The sequence below is a fragment of the Hyaena hyaena genome, unplaced genomic scaffold, assembly GCF_003009895.1.
Source record: "Hyaena hyaena isolate Hyena2069 unplaced genomic scaffold, ASM300989v1 scaffold_522, whole genome shotgun sequence".
Classification (NCBI taxonomy): domain Eukaryota; kingdom Metazoa; phylum Chordata; class Mammalia; order Carnivora; family Hyaenidae; genus Hyaena; species Hyaena hyaena.
Genome location: NW_024081156.1, coordinates 863,492 through 883,634, shown reverse-complemented (window position 1 = coordinate 883,634; position 20,143 = coordinate 863,492). Strand labels below are relative to the sequence as shown.

At 42.2% G+C, this 20,143-nt stretch overlaps 1 protein-coding gene across 3 annotated transcripts in view; it reads left to right on the top strand.

The window, feature by feature from the left end:
• The window catches only part of ARID5B (AT-rich interaction domain 5B), a 177,328-nt gene extending 158,160 nt beyond the window's left edge, over window positions 1-19,168 (top strand). For all 3 annotated transcript variants that reach the window (XM_039255366.1, XM_039255364.1, XM_039255367.1), the window contains 2 exons: window positions 11,094-11,292; window positions 14,899-19,168. In XM_039255366.1, the coding sequence (XP_039111297.1) occupies window positions 11,094-11,292; window positions 14,899-17,064 (2,365 nt within the window). In that variant the 3' untranslated portion in view covers window positions 17,065-19,168. The remainder of the gene's footprint in view (window positions 1-11,093; window positions 11,293-14,898) is intronic.
• The last annotated feature ends 975 nt before the right edge of the window (window positions 19,169-20,143 follow it).

Here is a 20,143-nt window from a genome sequence, read left to right as displayed (position 1 = left end):
AAGGAGCAGTGAGGCAAAAGGACTTTATGATGTGCTTTCCTGAGTATTAAGAAAATCAAAATCAGGGGTGCTTGGGTGGCTCAGTCAGTTGGGCGTCCAGCTTCAGCTCAGGTCATGATCTCATGGTTCGTGAGTTGAAGCACCGCGTCAGGCTCTGTGCTGTGCTGCTTCAGATTCTGTGTCTCCCTCTCTCTGCCACTAATGCTTTGTCTCTCTGTCTCTCAAAAATGAATAAACCATTAAAAACATTTAAAAAAGAAAAGAAAAATCATAAACAAATGTGTTTACAGGGGAAATGAGCAACTACAGGTCATCTTCTAACATATGTTAATGCCCAATTTCAAATTCTAACCTTTCGTCTTACCTGGAAGTATTCCCTTGGCAAGACTGTCCTGCTGCAGGGCAGGGGTGGTCTCCTTTGCAGTGACCTGGGGTGAGTCATACCCAAGCCATGTGCATCTGGGCAGAACCCTAGTGACAGCTGGACCTCAGCCTCTCTTCTCTGAAGAAAGGGAGGTTCATGTTTTGAGTAAGATAAATATGTGCTTGAAGGTAAAGACCAAAAATATATCAAGTTCTAAGGAACTCAGCTAATCATGTTGTGAGGAAAAAGCCAAGGGAGAATAAAGTAAGGTGACTTCCAGTTCTGTTTGTGTCCCGGACATGATTTGCTGTATTCTTGGTCATGTTGATACCCTTGAAGTTGATCAGTACACGATTCAGAAAGACACAGGCAAGATGTCAGAGTACTTTAGATTGGAGAGTTCCCTTAGTCGTCCTCTAGGTCCGTGCTTCTCAAGTGAGACTTTCTGGCCTGTCTGTGCTCTGTGAACAGAATAATTATGAATAAGCATTGTTAACTACATAGCAATTTGCCAGAATCATTTCATCTGTTGAAACTAATAAAAAATTGGGCTTTGTATTTTATGTGCCTTTCTTAAATTTCTTTTTCTACAAATTCATTTTTATGAGTTATGAATTTTACACAAGCGTCAGTCAACAACAGACAGGAAACTCAGAAAACTAGTCCTTCATGTCAGGTCACTGAAGAAGCACTCCTCTATATCCCAGGCAGAGACTCAGATGTTTATGGGGGAGGTAACATAGGTGAGTGCAGTGGCCAGGTAGGGAAGTAGGAAGCTAGCACACACAGGCAGGCCAGAGAGGCCTAGCAGGATCGACCAACACCGTTGCCTTGGGCAGATACAACCTCCATACTGTCAGACCTTGAATGGTTTCATGATAACTTTTACATGAAGTCACCTGACTTACAAATATTGGAGCGAGCCAGTATTCTGAAAATATTTTACGTCAGTTAAATAAAACATACCCTTGGGAAAAATGTAGCCTACGGGCTGCCAAGTTCTGTGGGGACTGAACTATCTTTGGCACTGGCTAATCCAGTCCCAATGCCTTGCAGTTGGGAGACAAGAAAGAAGAGCCACTGTTGGAGGTCCTCTTCATCTAAACACTCTGCTACACACTGAAGGAGACACCTGGCCACCTGCCGTGGCTTCCCACTGGCCCTACCTCACCTTCTGGGTCTGACTTCTTTTCTGCAGGCCATTTCCTTGGTGATGGGTCTCCACATGCTCGGCAAAGTTACCCTCCCACTCCAAGGCCTCCTATTCCATTCAACCAAGCCTCAGAGCATGATTTATGGGTTTTCGCCAGCTTGGCCTGCTTTCATGTAGATGCCTCCAATTTGTGTCGCTCAGAATACCCAAAGCGATTCCAGATGTGGCGTATAGTACTCCTTGGGATGTAGCAGTATCAGTTCTATCAACAGAGCCTAAGATTACATTTGAAATTGGTAAGAAGCCCCTTCCTAGTGGCCAGTTTCTTTTTCTGGGATAGAAGTGATTCGCCATTTGAGTGACTATCTTTTTCCTTTGCTGCTGTCCTCAAGAGCCATTGGGTATTTTTTGAACATCTATGATGTACAAAGCATTCTCTGGGATTATGAAAACGTATGAACCAATGAGTTTGGAGCAGGGTTGGCAAACAGTGAGGAGGTGACCACTCTACCACATTCATGGAAGAGATCACTAAGGTAACATGATACTACTTTCCATGAGGCCAAGCTCAGCATCAGAATTCTTCTCAGTGTGGCACCCCCAGGCCAGTACTACCAACTCTATAGAACTGGGAGGTGCTGTGATCCTTGGTTTATCTAACGTATCTGACTCTTAATCCATACACACATGAAAGAGAGTTGAATATTTAAGGCTATAAAAACCTTAAGTAAGTAAGTAATAGATACAAATAAGAAGTTCAACAGGGATCAAAGAAAGAAGAGAGAATTTTCAACTGGGATGAACAAAGTCTTCCAGTAGGATCTAGAATTTGAACTGCACCTTGAAAGAGTTAAGTTAGAACTTGAGAGATCATCATACATTATACATACAGAGATCAACATACAGCTAAAATATTCAGCTGAAGAATTCAAGAACAGTAAAGATATTATTTTTGAAAGCAAGGATCATGTGGTATTGCTTTCCTTTAGTCTCCCCAGTGCACCCAGTACAGCATCATGAACATATCTTGGAACTCAGGAATTAGAGGTTGAATGAATTAATTTCAATCCAAACAAAACGGACAGTTTCTCCTACAAAATGTGTGCAAAGAGGTAGGGAACAGGGTGGTAGAAGAGGCTGTCAGGTGAGTACGATGGCTGAATTTCCAAATTTGGATACACCATAGGCAGGTATTGCAGTATATCTTCTCAGTGCCTATTAACTCTCTTGCCCTGAGGTCCAGTGGGTAGACCACGCCCCATCCTCACCCATGGGTGCCCATAGTGGGGTTGACCAATCTCTGGACTTGCAGCTCCTTTCTAAACTTAACTCGTTGGTAATGGGGGCTCTAGCCAGTGGCAGTGTCCCTCTAACACTGCCACACAGGCTTTCTCATCTCCCTTTTTCCCCAAATCTGCAGAAGGCCTCCTGGCTCTTATCAACAGCCAGGAGCCTGGGAAATCTAACAAAGTGCTGAGATTCAGGCTGAGGCATTTCTGCCACTCTTCCTTCTACACTCCACCAAGCTTGTTCTGGGGGACCTACAGAATTTCTCCCCAAAGGACAGTCAGATAATTTCCTAAGCAAGAGCTTCCCTCTGTATCACTCAGCATGCCTAAAATGCTCTGATAACTTTCCAATGCCTGGATATTTCAAGAAACTTTTAAAAAGGAAAACAAAAACCTCGCCAGGCCCTGGAATAGAAAAACTGGTTTCTGCTTTTAAAGAAAATAAACAACAGCCTTTGAAAAAAATCTCTATTTAAAAATTCTAAAATTTGCCTCTAAATGCAAGTTGTAATTAATAGAAGTTTGAGTTTACACTATCGAGTGTAAAAACACCCTCAGGCACAAACTAATCAAGTGTGTATGTCATGCTGTAAACTACAGCAAGTTCTTTGTTTGACCCAAAAAAAAAGCTTGCCAAACAGCAGTTTTTCTTTGTCAAGCTCCTTTATTGTCTCATTTTTGTTTTTACCCTGCCTCCCCACTTCCTCACCCTTCTGAACCTGGGTACAGTATTTAAAAAACTTTGCAGGTCCTATGTTTTATTGATAGTTTTCATCAAGCATGAATTTAAATTTGAGAATAGATTAGGTGTCTTAGCCCCTCTTCTTTTTGATAAATAACAAGAGGTTTCTACTTATGATTTTCTGTCCTCGGGGCTTTATCATTAAGATTAAATAACTGTACTCTCAAGCATGCCACTGCACAAACATCTTTTCAATTACGTGAGTAACAGATGCCTTCACAAAGGAACTATTGAAAATTCAGAGAGCATGTTTCCAAAAAAGAAAGAAAAAAGTATCAGATGACAGAAGAATGTAATTGTTTACCATTAAAATATATCCTTAACTCTTCCACCGAAAACCTCTCAGAACATTTTGTTTTTATACAAGTTATTACGAAGTTTGATCAAAATTATAAATGTTTGGGGGAATTGTTGAACATTTAAGAAGCTCTGTAATCCATGGTGTCTCATGTAAATGAGACCTAAAAGCGATAGTTGTTTGCCTGTCTTTACATAATGGACACTGTCTGCCTTCATTTGTGGTGTGCTCATTCTGTTGAAACACTGTAGTTATATTTGTCTGTTATTCTTGAAATAATGTTCATCTGCCCTTGAAATGGATCCACGCAACTTGATTCTGAGTTAGTCATTGTTTTTTCTTGGAGGAGAATGATTGCTGCCATCTTTGCTGTCTGACATTGTGAAGGGCTGGGTGCTGTTTACGGTCTATGCCCTCTGTTGTGAGCATGTATTTTAATCCCTGGGCATAAAGTCAGCCTTAAATCCATTCCAACTTTCTTCAGTGTGAAAGACATGGGGCTAACATCAGTCTAGAGCCTCTTAGAAGAGGCAAGGAGACATCACAGAAGCAAAGCCCTTGAGGGGCTTTCATTCTAGCTAGGGAGTCCATGAGAACCTCACCTGGTAAGATTAAGTGCTACAGGCTGGAATTCATGGAGGGATATGATTCCTCAGTTTCTCTTACTATCCAACATCAAGTAGGGCCTCGTCCAACTAGGGTTACCACCTTTTCCAGAGTCATGGCATTTTGGAAAAAGGAGTACTGTTTCCAGCGCCCAAGCCATAGGGCTGTTCTGTTATAATGGGTTGACTCCTTGTGGAATGACCATGGGTGTATTTTATAGGTCTGTTGCCTCTGAGAAAAAGAGAATACTCACCCTGATTTTTTAGTGCCTTAAGTGCTTAGAATTCTCCTAACCCAGGGGTGATCAGTTCAAAATCTCCTGAGTGTCGGTGCTTCTTAGACAAGGCATAAAGTTGCACAGTTTACCCTGATGATATGAGGGCAGCTCAGAGAGGTGGACAAATGTATTTTTGAACTCAAATTTTAGCTGCATGCCTTTCACTAGTCATTTAATTATTTCACTGTGAACTTCAATTTCCTCATCTATAAAATTGAGGATAAAATAATGTACCTGTATATACTTCTTTTTGTAATTGTTGAACTTAAGGTATCCAAAATGCCTCGTATTAACAGGTATTTAATACATGGTGCCAGCTATTATTGTAATGCCTAACCAATATATAGAACAACCGGAAGTTTCTCTCCCCGTCCTCCCACCTCAGGCCCCATAGACCAGTGTAACTGCCATTCAGGGAGCCTGTCATCCCCGAACACCCTCTGTCACACTGATGATCCTTTATAGGAATCAAGCCACCCTCGTGCTTGGCCCAAGCTTCATGTACTTTGTTTTTCTTTCTCTACTTAGTTAGGGTTACAGGCACTCCAGGACCATAGAGGAAGGTGTCAGAGTCATTCACAGGCCTAAGAAACAACTCTTCCACCACTTCCAGGGGCAAATGGACAATATTAATGCCTTCAAAAAAAGTTTCTTATTCTTCTGTTGCCTCTAGAGTAGGTAATGAAACCCTGTTGGGCAGGTAATTTTTCCAAGGAAGAGCTTTTCTGAAGACAAGTGGCCATATTATAGTTGCTGATATAATGGGCCACATGGCTTTCGGGTATCTTACATAGAATACAAACCCACTTCCTTATTAAAGTACTCGATACAGTTTACCCTTGGTGACCTCACGAGAAAGCTAAGTCTTTTATGTAGAACCCATGCTGCATTCTCCTGTCATTTTCTTAGCTCCCATGAGTCTTGCCGTTGGCCATTTTCCATGGCCTACAGGTCAGCATGGCCTCTCCCTCCATGGTTCAAGGCTCAAAGCCTTCCGTTCACCTCCTCATGTGTTGGAGGAAGGTGCTGGAGACCTCTTTCTCAGCAATCCTGGTTACTGGCATTTTGCTCCTCAAACTCTGCACGCTATTTTTTCTGCTTTATAGAAACTCACACTATAAAATAGAGGCGATCGTTACCCAGGGCCCAGATCTTTCTCAGATGGAGCTTGGAGAGAACAGGGACAGAGTTTCTGTTGTACTCAGTGAGTGTTGTGCCCACTGAGGAAACATCCCACTTCTTTGTACACTGACAAAGCACATTTGTGTCTTTGAGTTTTGCTTGCTACCTCTCATCCGAATGCTCTTCTGCCATTTTTATGGTTGTGGTCTGGAACCCGGAGAAGTGGACAGTATGTGAGATTAGAAACTTTCTCTTCTTCTTGGAACCTTAACAAGGGTGCATACATCATCTTCAAAAAAGAAAAATATACCTTCTATTGGCCCCATATTTGGTGAAAGATTGCTTCCCACACTTCACAGTGAAGTTATATTTTCAATTTCTGGCTGAGAAGGGAAATGTCTGGCCAAGCCTTAGAATTTATCAACCCTGGAATCAACTTAGAGGTATAATGACTTCATTTGAGATCAGATCAGGTCCGAAGCCCCAGTGGAACCAATATGTCATTTCTTTTCTACTGCCATGAAAAAACTTAATACTATAAGTATAGTAGTAGCATTTTTGCCCTTATATGCACACCAGCTTTATTTCCCCATGACCCTAAAGTGTTCTGTTCCAAGGGCACCAGCAGATCTTTGGGCCTAGAGTTTTTCACAAGTTTGATACCCTAACAGTGTCTATAAAGTAACGAGGGGGAGTTTGTGGATCAATTACAACCCTATAAATTACCTACTCCTTTCCCCTACTCCAAACTGAATCAGTTCTAGACAGTATTATGCTATCATTTTGCAGGGGTCTATAAATAGATGGATTCTCATTTCTCCTCTTAAGCACTGTTTGCTCAATGTTTTTGGCTCCAAAATTCAGTCATTCCATGCAAGCATTAATCAATACAGAAGATTATTAGTGGTTAGTCGTTCAGATGAGATTTGACATTATTTTCCATCTGAGTACGGGGATGGGAGGGAGACAGCTCTGCCTAATAAAGATGAAGAGTCTTTTCTTCTTTTGTATGAAATGCAAATGATGAGGACATGTGGCGATATACATTTCTTGAATGTGAGGCTGCTGGTTTTTGTTGAGAAAGAGAGGCAAGACCCTGGAGGATTTCAGAATTTGTAAATACAAAATTATCTGCCTTGGTGTTTAAAAAAAATAATAAAAGGGAGAAAGAGTTGGCAGGTTGCCAGATTACTTACATTACAGTAATAGATTTGCTGACCCCTGACTTCTGCTGTAGAGAAATGTATTGAATTTTTCATAATATCAGATGAGGCAGATCTAAAAACCTAGTATACTGAGCACCATTATTTAACTTGAGATTTAACAAAGCCGAAATCTTTTCAAACCAGCAATTTCTTGTATGATGATAATTTAGTGGCTCAGATGCTAATAAATCAAGGTTATAATGCTATTGATTTGTTAATTTTAACTTGGGTTGATTTTAAGTCGTCTTTACTTAAAAAAAAAAAAAGGAAAAAGAAGGAGGAGGAAAAAAATCTTGCTTTCACAGTGACTGAATTTAATAAGAATCTTGGTGATAGCAAAAGGCTCCCCTACTGTTTCTGCTCTGGGGTGGAAAATGTTATTCTTGTATTATTCCTGGGGAAAAATAAAATCTCATGCTGCTACAAATCTTATGCCTATGGAAAGATGTTATTTTTTAATACATGATGGCTTACCTATTTCAGATCCATTAATGGCATCGTAAATAAGCATTTTGCTAATCTGAAATGTGAAATCTGGATAATAATAAAGGCCCATTTATCTGCCAAGCTTTCAATTCCCAGAGTAGATGTAGATCAGGGGTAAAAATCTCTCTGGATTTTCTAATGAATATATTGCTTCTCTTCCCCATTACTTCCACCTACCTAAAACCCAACCCACATTCTTAGAGTTGCAGCCCATCAAAGATGGGCTGTGTAATGAGTTCTTGGGGGCTGGGGTGCATTTTTGCTTTTATCTGTAAGGTTTAGAGACTGATTAAATCTTCGCTGTACTACAAATATTTGAGGAATAGTCATCCGCAAGGCACAGGCATGTTGCATTATACTAGATTCTTTATACAGTACGAGCCTACTCAGCTTCCTGCATTGGGCAATGTTGACCTTAATATTGGCTAACCTGTTTTTAATGGTATTGCATGTACCCTAAACGTTTAAAATGTTCTGAAGCCTATAATAGCTTTCGTCCTTTTGTACTGTAAAAACTTCTAATAATCAGATGATAAGATCATATCCTGTGGGGTAATTGTGTTGTACCATGACAGGATAACTGAAAAAACATTCAGTGAAAATTGCACCAAACGGAAATCACTATATGAACAGCGATTGTTTGTGTGCTGTGCAAGACCGTGCCCTGTTCTTCAGGGCTTAGCTGGCCATATTTCTACTTGTTTCCTTTTAGCTGCTACCTTTCTTATTGTATTTTGGGAACCTTTTTTCCCTGAGCCACTATAGTTATCTTTCAGTGATTTAGAAAAGGGGAAAAAAAAAACCCCACTCAATTGACCTTTACACACAAACACACACTCACTCTCTCTCTCACTCACATATTCTCTCCTTCTGGAAGCCTTGAACAAGCAAAGCTTGTGTTTGGATTCAGTTTTACCTTAGTCATGCCTCTTTCCAGATACAAGAAACATTTAATTCCAGATTTCCTGCTTCTGGCTTTAGGCCTTTGACCAGCAAAGTGAAATGTATTTTTTACTGCTGTCGGCCAGCCAGCTGCCGAGTTGAGTGAAGAAGAAAAAAAAATATATGAAAGAAAGGCGGGGGGGTGGGGGGGGAAGAAAGAAAAAGAATGAAATGGAAATGTTGCCCTGCTTCTTGAATCTGCAAAATTGTCTAAGGGAATTAAAGTCTCCTAAAGGCACCAGCTAGAGGGCCTGGGTGGCCCTGGACCTGTGAGAGCCTGAGGGGAGGGGTCCACGTTGGGTGTGCCTCCAACCCAGTTCTCTGCTTTCTCTCACCCTCTCCCCACAGTCAGAGGTGACACTGTCATCCTTCCCAGTGAAGAGGGTTCTTCACCGTGTCACCATCGTGATTACAGAATGAAGTTGAGGGCAGGGGTGGTCCCAACAAACAGCAACCACTGGAATACCCAGACTTCAATGCTACTTGGGTTCCCATGGCAACCAAACAAAAGTAAAACAAACCTATCCATCCCAACAATAAAAATATGTTTTCATTAAAGTCTATTTAAAATGGTCTTTTCCCCAGTTTAAAATATTCAATGCGTTTCGCTCCCAGACAAAAATCCCCAACCTGCTGATGTTAAAGGGGGATCAAGTCCCTGGCAGAACCGAGCAGATTAAAGGAATCGGGGTAATGTTGGGGACTTTACAGATGAGACGGGATAAAGTCAAGTATGAACAAGATTGCTTTTTTCTCTCTTCTGCTTAGTTATGCTTTTTATTATATAAACATTAACTGTAATATTACAGTGGGAGTCAGGTATTTGGCAACCATATATTATTTTAGTAAGTCTGCATCGAGAGAACAGTTTCCAGTTTTAGCAGCTGTAACATGTTTAAACTCAGTTTGTAATGGGATCTGAAGATAACTATTCCCCATGGGCTGTGTTGATCTTCATGGCTGGCCCACTGCCAGATGGAGGGCTCGAAACTATTATTCACGCCTCCTTGCACATACCTTGTCTGAGCATGCTCAGTAAATGAATTTTGTTTCTAATATGCTGTAAATCGGGATTTCATTTTCCCATAGTTTCCTTGGTATTTTATTAAACACTGAAGTGTTATCACAAAAGCCCCCACGTCTGTACTCACAAACAGTTGTGCGTGTTTAGGTAGCTGAGATCCAAATTGCCTAGTTAGAAGCTGATTTTAGGATAGCTAACAAATATCCAAACCAAAGAAGTTTTTGCCTGGAAGTCTTAGTTTAAAAATAATTAGGGTTCCCAATATTTGAACAGATTTATGTTGTTTATAAGCCAAGTACATTTTCTTCATTGAGTCAACTTGTCTTATTTAAAACAAATTATGTTTGCCATATTAAAGTTCATATTTTTAAGGCTGAGTCTTGTATTAATCCCACAGTGAGTCATTAATCATACCAAATGCATTATAAAAACTTTAATCACTGCAGTTGAAACTGAGATTGTAATGCAATCCATCCCTTTTAATTACATCAGCTATTTTTCCCTTTCAGATCAAGAGCTCTGTCGCAAAGGGAAAACAGATTAAAACTAGAGCTGTTTGATGTTTCTCTTTTTAGAACAATTTTATGTACTTTGTTTAAAAAGTTATATAATTAAAATGCTTGAATTTTTCAGCCCTCTAATTTTTGTGGCTTGAGTGGTCTGTCCGCCCTTCTTCTCACTGGGGCTGTCTTTTGTTTGGCACCCCAGTACGGGTGGGAGTCACCCACCCACCTCAGAGCTCCCACCCACCTCAGAGCTTGGGATAAGACAGCTGTCTCTCAGCCACATTGTGCTTGCCTCCCATTAACCTCTTTATCTTAAGTGTCTGGTCTATATTTTAACATGAATGAAAATATAAACTTTGGAGACAGGCAGAACTAGGTTCAAATTCCATCTCTAACAAATGGTATGATGCTTTAAGCAAATTGACCTTTCTGGGGCCTCCCTTGCCTCATCTCTCAAAAAAGGGATAGTAATAATGGTCATAATAATATTATAATAATAACAATTAAGTAACACTCCATAAAGATATTGTGGAGATTACATGAAATAATGTATATAACGCATCTAGAACATTACCCAGCATGTACTAGTACATACTTAGAATATCATCTTCATGAGGTCAGGGGCTTTGAATGTTTTGTTCACTGTTGTATCTCAGTGCTTTGAACACTAAGCACACAGTAAGTGCTCAAGAAATAATTGTTGGCAGAACAATAAATGAATGGCAGCTGTCATTAGTGTTGCTATTATTGCTGTGATAATATTGTTGGCACTTAGCCAGGCTCCATGAGCTGTGATAATGATGTTGATTTTGGACACTTCCATCGGTATCTTTGGTATACAGATTCATAAAACCAGAAAGATGTCTTGCAAGGAAGTATGTAAGTTACCAGGGGCTGGTTTTGACCTAGGAAGTAGATCCTGGAAGTGTGGAGTAAGTTTCTAGAAATGCACTGGTGCCAATGGAGATGAAGTCATTCACTAAATTGCTTGTATTTGGAAAAGAAACTAAACCCCAATAGCATCAATGCTACCTGGAATTGCCTCCCATGATTGATCATCTCTTCTGATATCCTTCCAGATTAATCCTACCATATGAAAGGTTTATAAAAGGAGAGGAAGATAAGCCCTTGCCTCCAATCAAACCTCGGAAACAGGAAAATAGCTCACAGGAAAATGAGAATAAAACAAAAGTATCAGGAACCAAACGCATCAAACATGAAATCTCTAAGAGCAAGAAAGAAAAAGAGAATGCCCCAAAGCCCCAGGAATCATCAGAGGTGAGTTGCTATTCTCCATAGAAATATCTGGGTGAGACATATACTGTCCTGTGTCTTCTGGAACCCTACATCCAGAGCCCTGTCCCTGCCTACTCACTGCCCTAGATGAAGAAATCACATCATCTCAGCTCCACGGGTCCCTGTAGAGTGGATCTGTCGGTTTGCTCAGGAGCTGGAAGGCAGGGCGTGGTATTAAATGGATGGGCCAATAACAGGACCTAGAAAGATGGGAACATCCTGTAGAAAACTGATAGCAAATGCTGACTTTGAGATAGAAGGAGTCAGGGCTTTAGCTCTGGGAAGCCAAGGGACTCCTGTGTGAAAGATGTGGCTTCTTTGTCATTTCACAGCCAGTCTGAGGAGCTGGCGTGACTCTAAAGCACACTTTGTGGGTTCTAACATATCTAGGGATGTTGAAATGATGTGCCATGTTTCCACAGGACTGCCCTAAAACTTCAGAGATTTGTTTGCCTCCCATAACTGACCTCTGTGCAAGAGCCTTGGGTCAGGACCAGTTTAGAAACATCTTAAGTATATGCTATTTATAGGAAAATTTTGAAATTGTTCCTCTGAAACCATTATTATCTCTCATGTTAAAAGGTAGTTTCTGAACCTTTTAAAACAAGCCCTAGCTACCCACAGCCCCCAACAGCCCTTTGGTAGAAGCCATTACTGTCAGTGTACAGCCAGTCATGGAGGCTGATCTGGGCTCTGTTTCAACATGAATAATAAAAAACCCTGCTGCCCATAAAAAAAAAAAAAAAAAAAAAATAGCAGCCACATTTGGAGACAGCATGTTCTAGGATTCAACCCCAGAGGGAATTTTGGTGCTGATATTAAACACCCCCTAAAAATCAGGTTTATAATGAACACACAAGAGACTCCCTAATTAAACACTGGCTTAAAACACACACACACACCACCACCACCACCATCACCACCACCAACAACAACCTTCTAACTAGAAATTAACCTACCCAACTGACTCCTGTGTAAGAAAAGATTATTAATACCAAGAAAAGGGCTTATTTTTTTTTATTTTTGTTTCGTAATTATTCTAAGCTTCAGTAATTAAAAGAATGGGGGGAAAAATGATGCAGAGATTTCTAAACATCTGCAAGCTTGCAACATAAATGGCCAAAAGCAAGGAAATTCCAAGTTAAGGCTGACATTCCATTCTTCCTTTATCCTGTTGGCCTGGTGATTTATTATAAGGTTTTGGATCAGCGAGTTCTATTAGATACCATATGTACAGCATTGCCAAAGCACCAGAGGACAAACTGAGGCCAAGGGGCCAGCTGACCTTTGAGTGGCTCCACGTTGGGGATGAAATTCGAAATGGTTGTTTTGTGAGATTGGGGAGGAGTCCTCAGCCCGCTGAAGCCCCTCAGCTTGGGGAATGACTGTTGCCAAGAGTAGAGCCTGACTCCCCCCAGATCACAAAAATCCTTCAGGCCTTCAGGCTCCCTGTTTCTCCTAGGCCTCAATGCCTCAGGGCACTGTAAGGTCTGGAGTATCAAAGGTTATCATGATCAGGTGATCTCAACTACCTAGACTTTCACACCCTCTCCAAGGCTGACCTTAGAGTAAGAATTGCTGCCCACCTCCAACACAGACCCACCCACGTGTTTGACCAGGTGTATTTCTCCTCGCTGTGTGTTTGGGGTTTGGATTTTATTGTTGTTTTTCTTGATGTTTTCAATATGAAGCAGTGAATTCAATGGAGATTGGAAGACTTATAAAGTCCTTCCAGTCAAACCCACTATCTTCAGGTAATTGGATTGCAAGTTGCATGGTGGGAAGGTACCATTTAACACATCAAGGCAGACATAAAATGCCATCCCAGAAAAACGGTCCTTTACTTTTTTCTTGCCTAGCTTTCAGAGACCATAAAACTCTATGTAACTGAAAACCTAGATCCCAGAAACTTCAGTGAGATTGAGTATCCCCTATAGCTTTACTTCAAACCACAGCCCCATCAGAAACTAACATTTAAATGCAATTTGCCTTTTTCCCTTGCTGTATTCATTTTTCTGTATTTTCGTGTAATGTATAAGCTCAGGGGACCAATGATGATTGTTAATGTAGAACAAGTAATGATATTTGTACTGGAAAAGGCAACTATTAGTACAAGAAAAAAAAAGAAAGAAAGAAAGAAAAGAGAAGCAAAAGCTCTTAGATTTTACACATCCCTAAAACACAGGGTTATCTACAAGTAGATTTAAGCAGAAATATCTCTGAAAGGGTTTGAGTCCTCAAAATTTTTGTTTCTGTGCACCCCTACACCAGCACCCTCAGTCTCACCCAAAGATGTTAATGTGGTTTACACTTCTTTTCTTAACAAAGAACAACGTCAAGGGATGAGATGGGGCGGGGGGTTGGAGGGGGTAGAAAAACGACCAGCTCAATACAACTGTTTTGTGACTGTTCTCCTCTTAGACATGTCAGGGCAGAGTGACAGTTTTGAAAGGGCTTGTCAGCCAGCTGGGTCACAGATGGAGAGTTAAAATGACCTCCTAAGGTCAAACTTTGCACAGCTACATAATACAATGAATGGGTCAAATTGTGTCCACAACTTCTGTCAATAGGGACACATAAAGAGCATCTATCTCATTGACCACAATGTATTTCAGTGAACAGAAAAGCTGTATTTGTGGTGGTGCTCATTGCCTGAATTTTGGTAACTTCATTTTCAGCTTTAATAGAAATGTAGTTTGCTGCCACCTAGAAGGACTTCGAGTCCTTCTGTCCCTCAGGTATACAGGCTGGCATTGCATCTGCATAATTTTTTAATATTTTAGCATTATCTGCATGTCATATGGCACCGAAGAGAAATTAACACTTAAGCATTGCTACTTTTATGCATCTTTTTTTTTTTTTTTATTTCCGAGAGAGAGAGAGAGAGAGAGAGAGAGAGAACATGAACAGGGGAGAGTCAGAGAGAGAGGGAGACACAGAATCTGAAACAGGCTCCAGGCTCTGAGCTAGCTGTCGGGCACAGAGCCCGACACAGGGCTCAAACCCACGAACTGTGAGATCATGAGCTGAGCTGAAGTCAGATGCTTAACCAACTGAGCCACCCAAGAGCCCCTACTTTTTTGCATCATATTGAACACATTAGGGTGGGATTTGCTCTCTCAACGAAAGACAAGGAGTTCAGGGAAGTTTGTTGGCTGTTTATGATATGGGGTTGGTTGGTTTTTGAAAGAGAGATGTTTTCAAAGAAAAAAAAATCTTTCTCCAAAGTGTCATAAAGCACAACATGTAATTTTAAAACCCATTTGGATAATTGACTGATTTGACAAGAAAACAACCTCAGAATTAACCTATATATTAGAATCAAGGAGTGATAAGATTGTGTACACTTTGCTATTTTGATAGGTATCTCACAAGGGACTAGAGCACACACCTCCCCTCATGTTTCTATAATTTAGATTTCTTTGTTTAGAGCTGTGATTGGGGGGTAATAAAGCTTTATAGAAACTCCCTGAGCTGATTGACAAGCCTGTTTTCAAGAAAAACTGCTGCGTGTAATATTTTGTTTCATAGCAAAATGTGTCAACGCATTTGGCTTCCTTCTGACTGTCTTTTGAAATATTTTATCAGGTCTCATCAGAGCCAGAGAAGGAACAAGAGACTTTAAATCAGAAGAGCATCACGGAGCCTCTCCCAGCAGCAGACGTGAAGAAAAAAATAGAAGGGTACCAGGATCTTGCAGTGAGGCCCCTGGGGTCTAGGGCAGACCCAGAAAAGGACAATGACACAGATCAAGGTGCCGACAGTGAGAAGGTGGCGGAGGAGGTGGGAGAGAAGGGGCCTGCTCCTCCACTCCTGAGTGCCCCTCCGGCCCCTGAAAGGGGTCCAGCCCCCATCCCCGGGGCCAGCAAACAGCCACTCACCTCTCCCAGCACTCTTGTGGACTCGAAACAAGAACCCCAGCCCTGCTGTTTTACAGAGAGCTCTGACAGTGACCTCCAAGAAGCGCCCTTCACTGGCTTCCCCACCTCACAGCCACCCCTGGCAAACCAGAATGAGATGGAGGATGACAAGCTGCCCGCAATGGCAGATTACATCGCTAACTGCACCGTGAAGGTGGACCAGCTGGGCAGCGATGACATCCACAATGCCCTAAAGCAGACCCCAAAGGTCCTCGTGGTTCAGTCATTTGACATGTTCAAAGACAAAGACCTGACTGGGCCCATGAATGAGAACCACGGACTCAATTACACCCCTCTGCTCTACTCAAGGGGCAACCCAGGCATCATGTCCCCCCTGGCCAAGAAAAAACTTTTGTCCCAAGTCAGTGGGGCCAGCCTCTCCAGCAGCTACCCTTACGGCTCCCCACCTCCTTTAATCAGCAAAAAGAAACTCATTGCAAGGGATGACCTGTGCTCGGGTTTGTCCCAGGCCCACCACGGCCAGAGCACGGACCACATGGCGGTCAGCCGGCCGTCGGTGATTCAGCACGTCCAGAGTTTTAGAAGCAAGCCGTCGGAGGAGAGAAAGAGCATCAGTGACATCTTTAAGCATGACAAGCTGGGTCGATCAGATCCCTACCGCTGCAGTCTCTCTAAGCATCACCTTAGCCCTCTTGCTGACTCCTATGTCCTGAAGCAAGAAATTCAGGAGGGCAAGGAGAAGCTCCTGGAAAAAAGGGCGCTCCCTCACTCCCACATGCCTAGCTTCCTGGCTGACTTCTACTCCTCTCCTCACCTCCACAGCCTCTACAGACACACTGAGCACCACCTTCACAACGAACAGACAGCCAAGTACCCTTGCAGGGACATGTACAGGGAATCAGAAAACAGTTCTTTCCCTTCCCACAAACACCAAGACAAGGTCCACGGGAATTATCTCGCATCGCTACATCTGCAAGACAAAAAATCAGCCACGGCCGAAGCGCCCACAGATGATCAGCCGACGGACCTGAGCCTTCCCAAGAACCTGCACAAGCCCACGGGCAAGGTCCTGGGCCTGGCGCACTCGGCCCCAGGACCCCAGGAGAGCAAGGGCGCCCCCCACTTCCAGGTCCTCAACAGCCAGGGTCGAGACTGTCACCCCAAAGCCTGCCGGGTATCGCCCATGACCATGTCGGCCCCTAAAAAGTACCCCGAATCGCTCTCCAGGTCGGGAAAACCTCACCACGTGAGGCTGGAGAACTTCAGGAAGATCGAAGGCATGGTCCACCCCGTCCTGCACCGGAAATCGAGCCCCCAGAACATTGGTGCAGCGCGCCCCATAAAGCGCAGCCTGGAGGATTTGGACCTTGTGATTGCCGGGAAGAAGGCGCGGGCGGTGTCCCCCCTGGACTCATCCAAGGAGGCCTGTGCGAAGGAGAAGGCCTCGGAGCCAGAGAGCGAAGGTGGCAAGGCGGCGCACAGTGCGCACTCGGGGGGCCAGTCAGAGGGCCACAAGCTTCCTCTCTCCTCCCCCATCTTCCCAGGTTTGTATTCTGGGAGCCTGTGTGGCTCGGGCCTCAACTCCAGGCTCCCGGCCGGCTATTCCCATTCTCTGCAGTACTTGAAAAACCAGACCGTGCTTTCTCCACTCATGCAGCCCCTGGCTTTCCACTCGCTTGTGATGCAGAGAGGAATCTTCACGTCGCCGACAAATTCTCAGCAGCTTTACAGACACTTGGCTGCGGCCACACCTGTAGGAAGTTCGTATGGGGACCTTTTGCACAACAGCATTTACCCTTTAGCTGCTATAAATCCTCAAGCTGCCTTTCCATCTTCTCAGCTGTCGTCTGTACACCCCAGTACAAAACTGTAAGCCCAGAGCTGCACTCCTTACCCTGGGGGTAATGGCTTGTAGAATTAGAAGTCAGTATTCCTTCTAATCCGGGGGTAAGATCAGTCCCAGCCAAAGGGGCCGAGAAGAGAGGTGAACATACCTGATTTTTCCTGGGAAGACTCCAGCCATGGCTGGTTAGTCTTGCACCCCTTCCAACACAGATGCCCTGGTACCTAGATGGTTCCCTTTGCACGTGGGTCTTGAGAAGGGATTTTTGTGTATCCAGGAAGAATTTAGAGGACCCCGTCTTGAGGATGGTCAGGAACAATCTGGGCAAAAAAAGGGGGGGGGGCAGGCTTTTCAAAGGAAGGGGCGAGGAAGACTGGCAAATGTTTGCCAAGGGATGCCCCTCTTCCCATAAAACTCTCCAAGGTTCAATCAATGCAATGTATAGAGAAACTTCAGTAGATCTTTCATTTTGACACTATTAAACAATCCAGAGAAGTGAACACTGTTAAAATGACTGTATATATTTGCTTCTTAAAACTACCTGTATCACTGTTTGCTGACCTAATTTATATACAGGTAGTTCCATTTTCTCCCAGTTCCTTCTTGTCTTTTTTTTTTTTTTTTTTTAATTAAACAGTATCACTTTTGTTTGCAGGTCTTTTTGTTTTATTTTGTTTTGCTTTGTTTTGTTTTAAAGGCTGACTGACTGTCCTAGTTGTTGATGTGTGTTTGTAATTTTTCCACATCTTATCATTTTGAGCAGCTTTGGGTGGTAAAGTTATTGTTTACAAATTGAAGCAACTGATTCTAGTGGAACAAATGAAAAAGAAACAGTTGAGCACACAATAGTGCAAAGAATGTTCCTTTGCAGATCCACAACTTAAGGATTTTGTTCCTCATAAATGGCATAGTCGAAAGAGCTTATACACTGCTTACCCGGCCAAATGCTTTGCTTTGAAGTATTGGGTTATGTGAAAATATCGAGCATTGTCCTTACCTTATCTAGGCTGTGAAACTGTCCTACATACCAGAGGAATCATAAAAACAAAAACCTCACTGGCAGCAAGCTGCTGAATAACAAGAGTCTAGAGGACATATTTGTGGGCTGCTCAGATATTTTAGGAATTTCAGAAATTAGAACAGAAGCCAAAATGATTTACATTGGTGTTGGCACTGATCCCTTTAAACAGTGTGGGAAAGGGGGTTGGGGAAGAAGATGGAGCTCAACTATCCAGAAGAAAAGGAGCAGCTGGAGGCCCAGGCACCTGATACCTTCCCTGGGCCGCACCCGATCTTTGAGTAATAGGTAGTCACATGGCCTTCACCAAGTTGGTTTCTTGTTGTTCTCAAGAAGAACCTCCCAGCCCACATCTCTGGGGATTATTGGCATCCTGGATTACCCATTTCAAAAGAAGTCCTCTTCTTTGGGTTTATGGGGCGTTAGTTTTGTGTGTGTGCACGCACATTTTGTGGTTCATGTCGTGTTTTTAACCACCTGGCAAGACAGCCCACGTTACGATTTCTTTTATTGTTGGAAGAAATGGTCAAGTTGTTCAAGCAGTCAAAAGATGTGGAGAATGTGTATGGTCATTCTCGCCACTTTATTCCATTCGCTGCTGGGATGTAACATCGAGGTGGATGAATTTTCTAAGTGTGTTAAGAGTCAATCGATACAGAGCGGATTTTCTTTCCAAGTCCCATCCCTGCTGATTAAGACTGCTTTGATGAACTCCCCAGCTAACCCTCCCCTCCCCCAACACTACCAGTAGACATTAGAACCACAGTTAACCAGTCTTTTACCTCTGAGATATTTAATTCTATGAAAATTGATGACAATTTTCAACTTCTAAATAGGTAACTCGACTGCAAAATAATCACAACTGGTAAACAATGACACTGCGGCTCTTAAAGCCATGCATGCCATGCATTTGTATTGAAGTGTCTCCATGACATGAAGCCAAATATTCAATGTAACATACTTAATATCCAAAGGTGGAAACAAAAGAATGTAGAGACCTAGTGTTAAGAGTTCCATTTGCTTCAATTAATTATTTACCTTCCTGTGGAATTTTACGTATATATATATATATATATATATGCACACACACACACACACATATATATATATATATAATAGAACCATAGATAGACTAGTAGAATATAGATTATAAATGTGTGAGTGCAGATTATCCTGCTATTGCACAAGATGGAGGGGGGAAATAAATCTCAATTCCAGCTGGCAAAATGCTAGCCAGGACACATGTAAGAAAGTTGCACTAGATTGAATGGTCACAGGATCAGAGGACATGGAAGAAAAAGGAAACTCCAGTGTTTCTGCAGCAGAACATGGGCTAGACCCTGCCTGGTTTCTAGGAGTCTGTTTCCCAAAGGAGTGGGGTCCGTCTGTCCCTGGTGGGGCTCACCTATCAGTTTGGAATATGGGGCATTTGTTTTCCCCGCTACAATGATTTCAGTCTGGTTTCATCATGTTGGAATTCGATCACACCATTTTCAAACAATGTTAACATAGTCCAGCTTTTGTTTTTCTCCTCTCTTCCCGAGAGGAGACTCGCTGTTTCTGTCTGAGGAAGCTCATACCCTCGGCAAAACATCAGGACAAATAAAGAGAAATGGGGGTATACATTCCCAACAGAAGCAGCATGTTATTTGTTTTAAAACTCTGAACAGAGATCTTGGAAATCTTTCAAAAAGACCATTGAATTCTTCATTGGCTGAGAACTACATTTTAAAAAGTCTTAAATAGGGCTTTGTTTGCATTGTTTGAGTTCAAGGGGCCTTATTATTGAATGGAATTGCCCAAGTCTTTCTTTGTGCAATCAAACCATTGTTATTGGTAGTTTAGTAAAGGAAACTGTGGAATCTAATTGGCAATGGAGTCATAAATCTATTTACTGAGTGTGGCTTCCAAGAAATGTTGCAATTCAAAATAGCACTAAGTCCATGATTTACTGGAGATTTGGAGATTCTAAATAATATCTTAAAAAAAGAAAGAAAGAAAAAAAAAGCCTTTCCATGCAACTTCTGGTTTAACGTTTGGCAACTTAAAAAAACAAAAAAGCAAAAAAATGAAAAAAATGAAAAAACAAAA